The 13,330-nt window shown below is 38.5% G+C and overlaps 2 protein-coding genes across 3 annotated transcripts in view; one reads left to right on the forward strand and one right to left on the reverse strand.

The window, feature by feature from the left end:
• LOC106872646 (uncharacterized) overlaps positions 1-3,163 on the reverse strand; it is a 46,891-nt gene extending 43,728 nt beyond the window's left edge. Inside the window, exon 1 of one of the 2 annotated variants that reach the window (XM_052969919.1) lies at positions 2,415-3,163. Coding sequence is in view for 1 of the 2 variants with exons in the window: in XM_014919711.2 (XP_014775197.1) it covers positions 1,444-1,528 (85 nt within the window). In the remaining variant the exon portion in view is untranslated. Of the gene's footprint in view, positions 1-1,443; positions 2,394-2,414 lie in introns of those variants that run through there. The other variant, XM_014919711.2, reaches the window with a different exon arrangement.
• A 7,054-nt stretch (positions 3,164-10,217) lies between these two features.
• Positions 10,218-13,330, forward strand: part of LOC106872530 (ATP-dependent RNA helicase DDX24) — a 23,229-nt gene continuing 20,116 nt past the window's right edge. The window contains exons 1-3 of the mRNA XM_052969889.1: positions 10,218-10,389; positions 11,717-11,798; positions 12,332-12,424. Coding sequence (XP_052825849.1) covers positions 10,249-10,389; positions 11,717-11,798; positions 12,332-12,424 — 316 coding nt within the window. The 5' untranslated portion in view covers positions 10,218-10,248. The remainder of the gene's footprint in view (positions 10,390-11,716; positions 11,799-12,331; positions 12,425-13,330) is intronic.

The raw sequence follows: 13,330 nt of genomic DNA on the forward strand, positions 1-13,330 counted from the left end.
ATATATATATATATATATATATATATATATATACATACAGGGTGATTCAAAAGTCACCATACATAGGGAAAAAAATTTTTTTTATAAGAAACAGTTAAATAAAAAATACTTTCTTATAAAAAAATAAACTGTTATGTATGGCGACTTTTGAATGGTCCACCACGAATTATAGGCTTATAATGCCGGTTTTCCCAGATTCGGTGGTGTTACCCCTTCATCTGGACTTAGCAGCTGAGTGGAATCGAGCAAAGTGAAATAAAGTATTTTGCTCAAAAACACAACACAACGTCCGGCCCGAGAATCGAAACCACAACCTTACGACGAAATCACGCGCCTTCACAAAAAGTTTTATTTTTGTAATGTATCATTTTTCACACTCAAAATTGTCGAAGCAAGGAATAAACTACCAGTTTCACTTGTCAGAGGTCAGGACACTTCAAAAATTTTGGCTACTTAAAATCCTCCAACACCATTCCGGGCTTGCCAAGGCACCTTTCTTCTTTATCACTATTTTCTATCCCGTTTTTGTTGTAATCTATGTAGCGTGCATGTGCATGTAGCTTTCATTGCTGTATTTCTTTACTTGGCTGCTTTTTTTTTTGCCCCCTCTTTTCCAATGTGTTTTAGTGCCTCCGAACACTATATACAATAAGCTCATTATTATTTTAAAATTCTGGCCGTAGGTGCCCAGTAACGAAGTGCTTCAATATGGAGATTGAATCCGTAATGCCCGTCTCGTCTCCACAACTGTTTAAACTTTGGCTTCTCTGGGAGTACTGTGGTCTTTTGACAGGTTTTATTTTTAATCCTCATTTATCCCCACACACCCTCCTCATCCAGTAAACTAAGAGATGAACAGCTTAGTCACTGAGCCCCTGACCATGAAACAAAATTTCTGGGTTCCAGGTACCATTAACAGGTACAACATGACCTGGCCAAATTACTATGTAATAAATATACTCATAACAAAACAGAGAACTTTGATGAAAATACTTTTTGTTGGCTTCCAACATGGTTAAGTTTCAAATTGCAACCCTTGGCCAAATAAATCTACTACAGCATAAAATCGGACAAGAATTTCCAAGAATACCATATATGTTAAAACATTTAACCGAAAGATATTGGTAATAAATTTGTCAGACAAGAGAAAACTATCAAACACCCTCCAAACATGAATAAAATAAGCACGAGGTTCTAATATATGTATAAAACATGGGAATTTAGTAATAAACTTTTGCCATCAAAAAATTCTTCCAAAAGTGTCATGCATTAAATAAGAAAAGCAATTAAGTTCGACAAATATATTTTCATTAAGATTCAAGTGAGTATTTGGAATGACATTGTAATTCATTTAGAAACCCTCAGCTTTGGAACGGAATGCATTTGTGCAGGATATATATTGCGTTTCTTCGTAACATGCTGGCGAGGATAGAACTCACTCACCTGTTGCAACATCCAGCAAGTAAATGATGGCAGACAGAACAACAATTGCCACATCTTGGCTGTGAAAATCTCTTCCAGTTGACATATTCTGCGGTACATTATCCTGAATTCCCTTCCGGAGACCAGGTACTCATTAAAATCATCGTTATCAAATAAATTCCATGAAAGAGAATCCACAGAGTTGTTATTTCTTTTATCTTATCTCATTCTCCCGTAAAAAACAATAAAAATGTAACTATTTCCTGGATCCACTCTGTCGTGTACACCTCTTGTTTTTCCTTCGTTTCATTCATTCATTCTATGTAAGTAAGAATCCCAAATTGCGTCCGCGCTTCGTTGCCGTCCGCCGAACAAACTGGTCGCATCTCTAATGAGGGTTTGTTTGAATTTGGCGGATAGATAAAATGTTATCATGTGACAACAGTTTCATCTAATTACAGGGATTTGCCTGTCTTGAAGCCTTACTGCTCACTTGTTGCATGTGTCAACTAATCATCGTCGGGACGGATTGCTTTTTAAGCCGTGAACGGGGCTCATTGTTGCAGTAATTATATTAATACTTATGTTTATGGAAGAGCTTTGGGGATATAATAATAATACAGCAGGGCTACTTTCGTTCTTTTCAATGAATGCTGTGAAGAAGCAACTATTATATAATTGCTGCCAAAAACGCATTCATTTACATAAAGTAACACAACACGACGGAAGCATGTTGTGGGAAATATTCATGCTAGACATAGCAGTCAACTTCCCTTCTAAATACATTACACGTTGGATAACGGAATATTGGGTTCTCTGCATGTAAGAAAATCATGGCAATAGACAGGGTTGGAATATTTTAGATAATAGGGTCTGCTACACCAAGACTGGCTTTGGTTAAACAACAACAACAACAACACCTTTAACCAGTTTATGTAATTCTTTTAGACTCGTGTTGAAATGAAAATCATAAAAAAATACTTATACATTACGTTTTCTTCTTCTTCTTTTGTCACATAGTTTTATCTAACGATGTTTCCTTTACTTCAAATAATTAAATCTGTTTGTCGTCATGTTATTTAACAAGTATTATCAACAGGTAAAACCGAGTTAGTGTTTTCAAACGTAAATTAACTGCGGATTTGCTGATGAAATTTAAATAAAGAATTTAGGACGACAAGGAATTTAAAAAAAACAAAAAAAAAAACTCAATTTAAATCGAAGAAACACTACAACTGACAATCAACAACTGAAATTCAAACTTGCCGGTTCCTTGTTCACGTGATTGTTGATTTAATCAATATTTTCCCCTCACCGGCAATTAACCGTTTCTTCAGTGACTGCCTGCAGTTGCAGGTGAGTCATTCGTGAACAGGTAACGTTGACTATCAGAAAACTTTATACAATACCTGGCGCTTTAACTTTTATCAGCCAAGTGGGTAACGGCGAGTTAGGGCAGGGTGAGATAAAAGGGAAAGAAAGGAGACGAGAATCAGATAAAAATAAAATACTTAATACTTTTAAAGCATTAAATTAAAGGAGAAACACAGAGAAAAGTGGGTGGCTTGTGTAAGTGTGAGGGGGTAGTAGCTTGTGGGGAGGGAGAAAGACGATAGGTACAATAATTGTTTCTAATTTAGGCATATGGCTAACAATTTTGAAGAGATGCGTCGAGGTCAGCCGATTACATCGACACCAGTACGTGACTGATATTTCATTTTATCAACCCTGGAGGGAAGTAAAGTTAACTTCGACAGGATTTGTATTCACAACTTAAAATAATCGGGACAAATAAATAGCGTGACGTAATTTTTTCTTCGTCGACCCTCCACCCATTTTGCAAGAATTGCGTGTTCATCTTTTTACTTTTCTGTCTTTTGGTGACAACAGGGAAAGAATAAAAAAAACAGGAGAAACAGAAAAATGGATAGAAGTAAAGAGAGAGAGAGAGGGGAGTGGGAGCAAACGTATAATGTTAAATTCTTTTCTTCTCTAGGCACAAGATCTGAAATTTTGGGAGAAGTCAATTAGATCGACCCCAGTACACAACTGGTGCTTAATTTATCGACCCAGAAAAGATGAAAAGCAAAGTCGACCGCGGCGGAATTTGAACTCAGAACGTAAAGACAGACAAAATACCGCTAAGCATTTCGTCCGGCGTGCTAACGTTTCTGCCAGCTCGTCACCTTAAGATAATGTTTTAATTCGACAGAGCACAAAGAGAGCTTTTGTAGAGAGAAGTTTATTAGTTACGAATAATAAACATTTTACAAACTCTTTTTCGGAAAGTATATTACTGGTACTTATTTTATGGACATTTGAGAGAAAAACATCAAACAGATACTGTAAACACTACTTCAAATGATGGCCCTCACCTACTGACGATCTCTCCAGGCAAAAGCACGTCTTAACACAGCCAGAACCACATTCCCCAAAACTAGTCTTTCTCTTTAAGACCATAAGGTATTTCGACTGCCAACAGTTATTGACATTCTACTCCACAATGGAGCACTGCTCCTCTCACCCACCTAAGATGGTGTTGCTGTTACTAAGTACACAGACATCTTGAATTAACCATTAAACAAAATAAGCACAGGCTTGGGGGGAGGCAGGGGAAGTGGAGCACCTCAAAAATGGTAAATGGTTTTACGGCACAAAAGAAATCACTTTAAACTTACTAAAATAATATACGGGACACCTTATCTCTACTGAGTAAAGAAACAAATGTATTACGTAAGATTAATTTTGAGGATCTGATCAAAGACTTTGCAATTAAATTTAGTAGATACAAATAAAGGGGAAGTCTACAAAAATAAACATTATTTCTCATGTTACCGTTAATTTTGTTTCTATATATTTAAGTGCTCAGGGCTTCTGCGGTTCTTAATCCGGCTCTGAGTACACAGATATCCTGAAATCGCATTCAATGAAGGACCACTCGGCTGATTGGCAATCCATCACTAACAGACATGCTCAAGCCCGCAGGTAGCTTACCTGGAATAGACGGGTGGAGATGGGAGACGGGGGAGAGAGAAGCAGGCCATCTCAGGGACGCTTTTATAAAGGTGATACTTTTGGGTCAACTGTATAAGCTTGCATAGCGGCGGCCAATTCGCAGACTACCACGGGCGGCGCACATTCTAGCCCAGTCACTGTGACCCACAAGAGTGCTGTCTCCCCACCCTGTCTTTTCTATTATTAGTATAATCGTCTTTGCTCCTTGCAGCCAACTGGTCTCATACAATCACTACTCAAGCCACTTGTGGAGATCAGGCATCATCACCAAACTGCAATAGTTTCACATGATCGGCCCATTAAGCAACCAATCACCGTCAAGCTATCACGTGATTCAATTTCTTAGAATCTTCTACTCGTACCCTTTATAAGCCGCTTTTGGTACCTGAACTCTTTGCAGAGCTTTGAGAAAGGTTGATTCATTCACACGTCTCACCGCTTGCTAGGAAGAATGTTGAGGCAGCTGGGCGACGTGTCTCCATTCTTGTCACAGCCACACGATCCAGGAAGACGGTTAAAACAAAAAGCAAACACATGACAGGAATGTCCGTCACCACGAATATAGCAGAATTGTTTCCAGTTATGCTGGGCCAGCCACATGTTACTACATCAATAAACCCATCCTAAACTCCAAGCAGCATGTCTCTCCCAGTATGTAATTATTGCTACTGTTATCTGTAAAAGACCAACGCAGTTAAAACTCTATGTGCAATAATAAAATCTTTTGTTAATTGTTCGCGGATGTTGTTAAGTTACTTCTTCACGAAACCCAAGAAACACATTTCCATTCATCAACTCAGCCAGTCACCACATCAGATCAGCCGACAGCAACCCTCACGACACACTCGTCACTCCACTTATTGTCACCCTTGCATCACCCCCCCCTCTCTCTCTCTCTCCCTCTCTCTCTCTCCCTCCACTATGCCCAACCCTTCTTTCTCCAGCCCTTTCTCCCCTCTGCTTATGTCTCTCCCAGATGTTGATCTGTAACAGTTTAAACAGAATATTAACAGCATCAGTCTCGCCAGTCCCAGAGGCCCTGTAAGGGTCATCAGTTATTTCCTTCAAACCCCCAAAGAAAGAAGAAAACCAAAATACAATTCGAGTCTCAGCTAACTCTGCCAATCAAGGAAGAATTCACGTCAATATATATTTCGGTAACATTTGTATATGAATTAACCGAAATATCTTGGAATAAACAAAATGTCTTTTGTGTAGTTTTGAAAAGCTGGCGAGAAATAATTGTATGGGAAAGAAAGAAAGAAAATATCAGTCAATAACTGAGATTAGAGGAATTTGTGTGTGTGTGTGTGTGTGTGTGTGTGTGTGTGTGTGTGTGTGTGTATATTGATAACATGGGAGACAACTTCAGACATATTTCGATATTATTCAGATCACATTAGCGAATAGATTTCACCGCAATTAATCAAGAAAGCAACTGGAGAATCGTCCTTATCTAAATGTACACGGCGTAGGCACAGTGACAAAGCGTGAGGTTTGGCCGTTCTATGAGGTTAACCAAACCGTCTGTCCGGCTTTCTTAAACGTAACAAGCTTTCGATCTTCTTTTTTAACTTTTCCCAATGAGTCATATGCACCTGGGTACACTATTGTTGTTGTCATTATTGGCGGCCGGGTGGCATATAAGGCGGCCGGGTGGCAGAACCGTTAGCACACCAGGCAAAATACTTAGTAGTATTTCGCCCATCTTCTCGCTCTGAGTTCAAATTCCGTCGAGGTCGACTTTGCCTTTCATCCTTTTAGGGTCGATAAATTAAGTACCAGTTGAGTACTGGGGTCGATATAATCGACTACCCCCCCCCCAAATGTCAAGCCTTGTGCCTGGCGTGTGATCTACAAGGGAGATTACTGCAGGGCATGCTTAGCATTGTAAATGTATTTTTTCAAAATTCATCTTATTTTAATAATAAGAACACCATGTTTCATCTATGTCTTAGTAAATAATAATAATAAGAAACCAAAAATAAACAATACAATAATAAAAATAAGCACATGGATCACCCACCAAAGTAAATTTGCTCACGTAGATCACACGGAAAGTAGCACTAACACAAACTAAATTTTAAAATAACCTAAAGTAATCTCCCTTGAATTTGTAGATCACACGCCAAAGTGGCACCAAAGGCGGCGAGCTGGCAGAATCGTTAGCACGCCGGACGAAGTGCTTCGCAGTATTTCGTCTGCCGCTACGTTCTGAGTTCAAATTCCGCCGAGGTCGACTTTGCATTCCATCCTTTCGGGTTTCATAAAATAAGTACTAGTTGAATACTGGGATCGATGTAATCGACTCATCCCTTCCTTGTGGGAAAATTCGAAACCATTCTTCTTCTTCTTCTTCTTCTTCTTCTTCTTCTTCTTCTTCTTCTTCTTCTATTATTATTATTATTATTATTATTATTATTATTATTATTATTATTATTATTATTATTATTATTATTACTACTACTACTACTACTACTACTACTACTATTATTGTGAGGATGCATGGCCTAGTGGCTAGGATGTTGCAGTCACGATCGTAAGATCGTGGTTTCAATTCCTGGACCGGGCGGTGCGTCATGTTCTTGAGCAAAACGATTCATCTTACGTTGTTTTGCGATCACTCCGACGCCTGACGCGTGGTACACCGTTCACCTGTTCAAACAACGTCGATTGGATGGAGAGAGAGTTGAGCCAATACTGTCCTACACGAACATTTGACCATTATAAACAAACCATTTGTGCACGTCGTTTGGCAAACAGCTGAACACTCATACGTCACGCTCGACGGGAAAGTCCTCCACCCCACCCACCACTACCACCACCATCATCATCATCATCATCATCCAAAATACATCTTACAACAGACAAAACTCCTCTGTGTCCGTTAATTGTAGGACGTTCTCATCGGCAAACTTAACGCTGTGGTGGTCAACAGCAGAGTTTCTCATGAGAAAGGACTGTATGGATTGCCAAAAAGGGAGAGATAAACATAGCAATCATTGGACATGGATGGGGAAGAAGTCTATGGCTTCAGCTCTTTGCTGCGAGAGGTTTGAAAATGTTACATCCAATTTAGGGTAAAACACCGGAACGAAAATCATTGCTGAAAGAATGCAACTAAAAGAGACAAACTAACAAAATAAAAGAAAGGGATTAAGCTGTCTTAAGCCCAACGGAGTTATGTCCCTTAGATCGGTCTCTTTCTAATTAGTGACTTGCCAGAATTGAGATGGCAAACGTCGGCCCATTTTTATGTGATAATTGATTGTAGGGTGAAGAGGAAGTAAGGGTGAAGAGGAAGTAAGGGTGAAGAGGAAGTAAGGGTGAAGAGGAAGTAAGGGTGAAGAGGAAGTAAGGGTGAAGAGGAAGTAAGGATGAAGAGGAAGTAAGGAACAAGTGGGGATAGAGAGACAGATGCGCAGGCAAAGGTGGAGGAGCGTAATGGAACAGAAGAGGATATTTTTAAAAACGTCTGCTTGTGTATATACATGAGTGTGCGTATAAGTGCCATGTAGGTGCTTAGTGGTTAAGGGTGTTGCACTCATGATCGTAAGAATGTGGTTTCGATTCCTAGACCGGGCAATACATTATGTTCTTGAGCAAAACACTTTATTTCAATTTGTTCCAGTCCACTTAGGCGGCAAGCATGAGTAATCCTGCGATGGACCAGTGTCCCGTCCAGGAAGTAAGAGGGTGAGGAATATATGCGTCACAGAATCTAGGAAACGACCTTATGAGCCTAAGGCTCAAAAAGGACTCCTCTCTCTCTTTGATATAAAGGTTGGAGGAGGAAAAATATTAACTTCCCATTTATAGTGTAAGAAGGACCAATGTGGGAGGAACCAACCATTATATAGGATGGTGCACGAAAAAGGAAAGCCGGGTGCCGTAGCATAGTGTAAATAGAGAAATAAATTTGCAAGTGCTGGAATGGTTGTCGCTGGCCATTAGCAACGCTATTCGGAAGCCCTGTGCAGTTATCGACTCGTTTGCTTTTGCCATCCATTTTTAATTGCTGTACATATGTGAAATGATATGAATTCAACTTTAGACTATTCAACACCCATTGGCATGACTTCCTGCTTGAGTGAGACTGCAGCACTGACTTCTTCGGATTTCGAGTAGTCCTTTGGCGAATGTCCTGAATAATGTCCAATGTTCGAACCGTAGAATCTCTTTGTTTTGGGGTGTTGTACTCCGGTCCTGAAGTGTATCATTTCTTAAGCAACATTTGTAGCATTCGTTTGCCGCTAAGCCTTTACTTGGAAACTCGACTTCAAAAATTTTATGCATTTCCTTAACAGAACACCATCTCACATATACTTCCACAACCTGCACTTTTTCCGCTAATGAGATGAAAGTTCTCAGGTAATTTTTTTTCAAGTAAATAAATGTTTATATAAGAGAAATGAGTTAATTGTTAGGGTTGTGTCACGGTGTATTTTTTATGTGATCTCCCACCACTAACTTTAGAACCTGATAACGCCTCTACACTGACAACAGGGTCAGTCCTCTCTCCCCAGAACGTCATCATCTTCAACAACCCTTAAACATTACAGTCTCAAGTCCTACGACTCATAGGGCCAGTTATTCGGTTTCCATGGTGCGTTAGTGGGTAAAGAATACGTACACCATCCGTTTTCGGCGTAACAAAAACCCTAACCCTAAACACCGGGTGTGCATATTCTTTACTTTCGCCGCGTAAGTAACCGAGATCGCACCATCGTCCCTAAACGGGTCGCCAGTCCGTTGCAGAATTACTCATTTACAGCTGAGTGAAACGGAATAACGTGAAATGAAGTATTTTGCTCAAGAATACAACGCACCGCCCGGTCCAGGAACCGAAATCACGATCTTGAGATTGTAAGTGCAACAGCCTAACCACTAGGCCACGCGCCTTCACGCTTAGAATCCACCTGGAATTTACTCCCACCTTGATGTCTTTCTCATAGGTGTTAACCTGAAACTATTCAAACAGAACATTGACAGTATTAAACTCCCCAAAGTTAAAGGAACAACAATGGACATGGCCATGGTTCCAGAACCAGCAGCAAAACAAAGAAGTTGCAGAAGTATGCAGTGAACAAAGAAGTCCCTTCCTCCAGACCAATTCTATAGAAAAAGGTTCCAACTGAATATCAGCTGCAACGACAACGAAAGCAAATTAAAGTCATGTAAAGATCAATTAGTCGTCGGATTTCTTTCTCTGACTTTCTAATAAAGAAATTATTAAGCGGAGCCGAACTTCTTTCACTTAGAAAATGACCGACAGAAAATACAGGGTTGTTACATAAATTCATTCCTTTTTTTTTTTTTTAAATTTTTTTTTTACCATTTTAATCCTTTCTAAAACTACTTGAATTAACACGAAAAATACTTTTATAGAAATGTTTATGGCTTTTCTACAACTTTTGTTTATCATTTTTAAAATTTGTATAAATTTAACCTTTTTTTTCCCTGACAAATAATAGTACTAAACAAAATGTCACAACAAAACAAGAAGAATAAAAACGAGCGAATTTATCTGACAACTTTATGTCTCTATTGATCTCACCGTTTCTTGATGCAAGGGAAGTAACCTTCTTACCTTAAGTACATTATTTCTAGAGCACTTACATTAAATTTTGGTCTAATCAATAATAATTACATAATTAATTATATTAATTGCAATTAAATTTAAATATATCATGATATGATAATTATCATAGGTAGGTGAAGTAGCATAATGTTCTTTGTAAATATTTCAATTTTCATTTCGTTAACAAGACACCGGTTTCCATTCCGGTTTTTATAGAAACTGTTTTTAAAATGGCGAGCAAATCTCCATCAAATTGGAAACCGATCGAAATTGACCCACAATTTTTTTCTGACAAGGAATTTAAGAACCTTGTCTGCATAGAAGAAGTTAATGACTATGAAATTGTGAATGGACAGATTATTTTAGGCTCTGTAAGTATATATGCTTGTGATGTGTGAATGTCCTGGCTATGTCCACCGACCCACCACGTGTGTGTCGTGTCTCCGTCCGTCCTGTTTGGTGTGTGTCAACTCTTTTCGGTATCATTTTAGGATTACACCCGCTCATGAGATGAGTGTAAGAGTTAATATTTATGCGGAAGGGGCATGGAATGGAGAGTCGGGGTAGAAAATTTTAAAAAGAATTATATTTGTGTATGTAATCGGTACCACGTTCGATTGTAATCGGTCGCTGCAATGATAAGTCCTGGGAGAAAATTTTCCACCAATGGGCCCTGATTAACGTCATTTGGACAAAACCATCTTTTCTTCCTTGTTCTTTTTCTTCACCATGAGGTAATGATTGCTATTCTGAAAGTTCGCTGTTCTTTCGTTGTCTGATCGTTTAGTAATTAATGATCGAGGTGCCACTGATCGTTTATTGTCGTGTAATACAGACTTTATTTAAATATCGACGTGTGATACTTTATTTTCTCATATCACGATCAATTAACAGATCGAATTGCCATTGGAATTAATGATTTCATATTATCGCACAAGGCCAGCAATTTTGCGGGAGGGGTAATTAGATTACATCAACCCCCTATACTCAACTGATACTTATTTATCGAACTCATTATAAAGATAGCAGTGTTATTTCCTGCTTGCATCGTTGTTTCCCATTCTGGTGTTGAATCCTTATTCTTTTTATGCAACATCTGTTCATCTTGTGAAAGAGGATATACTTGAAGGGCATTTGGCCATAGAAAATGCTGACCCATGCAACCATGGAACAGTGACCATTAAAATGATTTGATGTGTGTATATTCTGCCTGTATATCTGTGCACACCTTTCAGTGCGATGTATGCCAGAAGGTTTGCAAATCTAACGGAGGCCTCAAAAGACATTTTAAGACCCACAAAAATCAGAACTTATCTGCAGCTCTTGATGGTCCAAATCAGATGTCCAATCTATGTGGGTGTCTTTTCAATACATTGTCTGGATTAAAAAGCCACATCAGATGCCATAAGGTGTAGGAGGTGGTCAAACTCTGCAAACCACCATATATGTGTGTGTGTGTGCGCATATTTTTATGACAGGCTTCTTTCAGTTTCTGTCTACCAGTTCCACTTACAAGGCTTTGGTCAGGCCAGGACTATAGTAGAAGACACTTGACAAGGTGCCAAGCAGGGGGACTGAATCCAAAACGATGTGGTTGGGAAGCAAACTTCTTACCATACTTCTGGTGCCATGTAAAATATTTTCCACTGATATACTGCCAGCTGAATTGTAGTTATTATAAACATTTTCTCATTCTAGGAATCACAAGAAAAAGCACCAAAGAGAAAATTGACTCAAAATTCTACACAGAAGAAGAGGAAGAAGAAAAAGGCCAAACTTCGTAAGTTTTAAAATTAAAAAAAATTTATTTGTTTATTTCCTGATATTTGTTAAACTATTGACTGTAATCAAGTATGTAGAAGTTGTGACGCTGGGGTCCTGGGTAACATGTTAAATGCAACAGGAGCTCAAATTCAGGTGTAGGCTCGCCAAAACGGGAGTCTGTTAGAAATAGTGGCTAAACTTTCTGCTTTCCATGCTGGTATGAGTCAGAGAGACCACCACAGTCCAGGTTGGTTCTCATTTAGAGATACAGACTTTCTAGACAGATGGGAAAACCAAACTTCATTTGTCTGCTTCAATTTTGGTTAGGTTTCTACAGCTGGATGCCCTTTTTAATGCACTTGGTGCATTAAAGAAGTTGCCATTCTTTGGATGTAACAATCTCTCTTGTACCCTTCCCAGCACTAACCACTTTATAATTAAATGCTTTTTTATCATTGCACCAGCACCAGTGAGGTTTACATGATTTGAAATTAAATAAGATATAATTTCAGACTGTATTAATATTTTTTCATTTCCTTTTATTTTCAGATAAAAATGCAGATCTTTCCAAAAAGAAGGCATTGTCTGGTAAGTTGATCTGTTACACATTTCTACCTATAAACCTTGAAATGACCTCATTTAGTTTTTCTTCTATATTTTCTTTAAAAACAAAAAACTGGCTGAGTTGTTAAAGTGTCAGATAGAATTCATTGTACGGGTTCTTTCAGCTCTACATTCTGAGTTCAAACCCTGCTGAGGTCAACTTTGTCTTTTGGGTGGAGGGGCAGTAAAAAATATGTACCAATCCAGAGTAGTGAATTGTTGATGTTGTTGGACTATAGTTTTGTAAACCAGTGCAGTACCCTTTATGTGGCCATTCCATCTGCTAGAGACAGTAACCAAATCACTGCTGTCTTAAAAAAGGATGTACTCATTGGATGCATTATTCCTAAAAAATGAGAGGGTGGCCATGGCTAGAATGTCCTTGGTCATAGAACTGCTTGATCAGGATCAACTTACAACCAAAGACCACATCTACTAATTTATCCAGAACTTTACTAAAGTCTCCACCTCATCAAATTCACTGCTCAAAGCACCTGTTTGAAACGAAGCTTTCTAATTAGTCACTCGTTTATGTTTCACATAACCTTCTTTAACCCATTTTTTCATTATATTTCTCTTCAAAAACACTGCTTTTGTTTCAACAAATTTTGAAAACAATAAAGAGTTTAGTAAAATAATGTTGTCATTAATAAGTTAGGTGTTTAGAACATTAATTAACATTCAATTTTGATGGAAGGTTTTAATTAAGATCCCATTAAGCCTTTGTTGCCATATTTCTGTTGAAATACATTTCCTTGGTTTCAATCAATTTTGAAACTAATAAAGAATTTAGTGAAATAATTTTGGGCGTTTAGTATATCAGGCGTGAAGGCACAAGGCTCAGTGGTTAGAGCGTGAGACTCACAATCATGAGGTAGTGAGTTCAATTCTCAGACCAGGCTCTGTATTGTGTTCTTGAGCAAGACACTTTATTTCATGCTGCCC

This window comes from Octopus bimaculoides, chromosome 8 (genome assembly GCF_001194135.2).
Source record: "Octopus bimaculoides isolate UCB-OBI-ISO-001 chromosome 8, ASM119413v2, whole genome shotgun sequence".
Classification (NCBI taxonomy): Eukaryota; Metazoa; Mollusca; class Cephalopoda; order Octopoda; family Octopodidae; genus Octopus; species Octopus bimaculoides.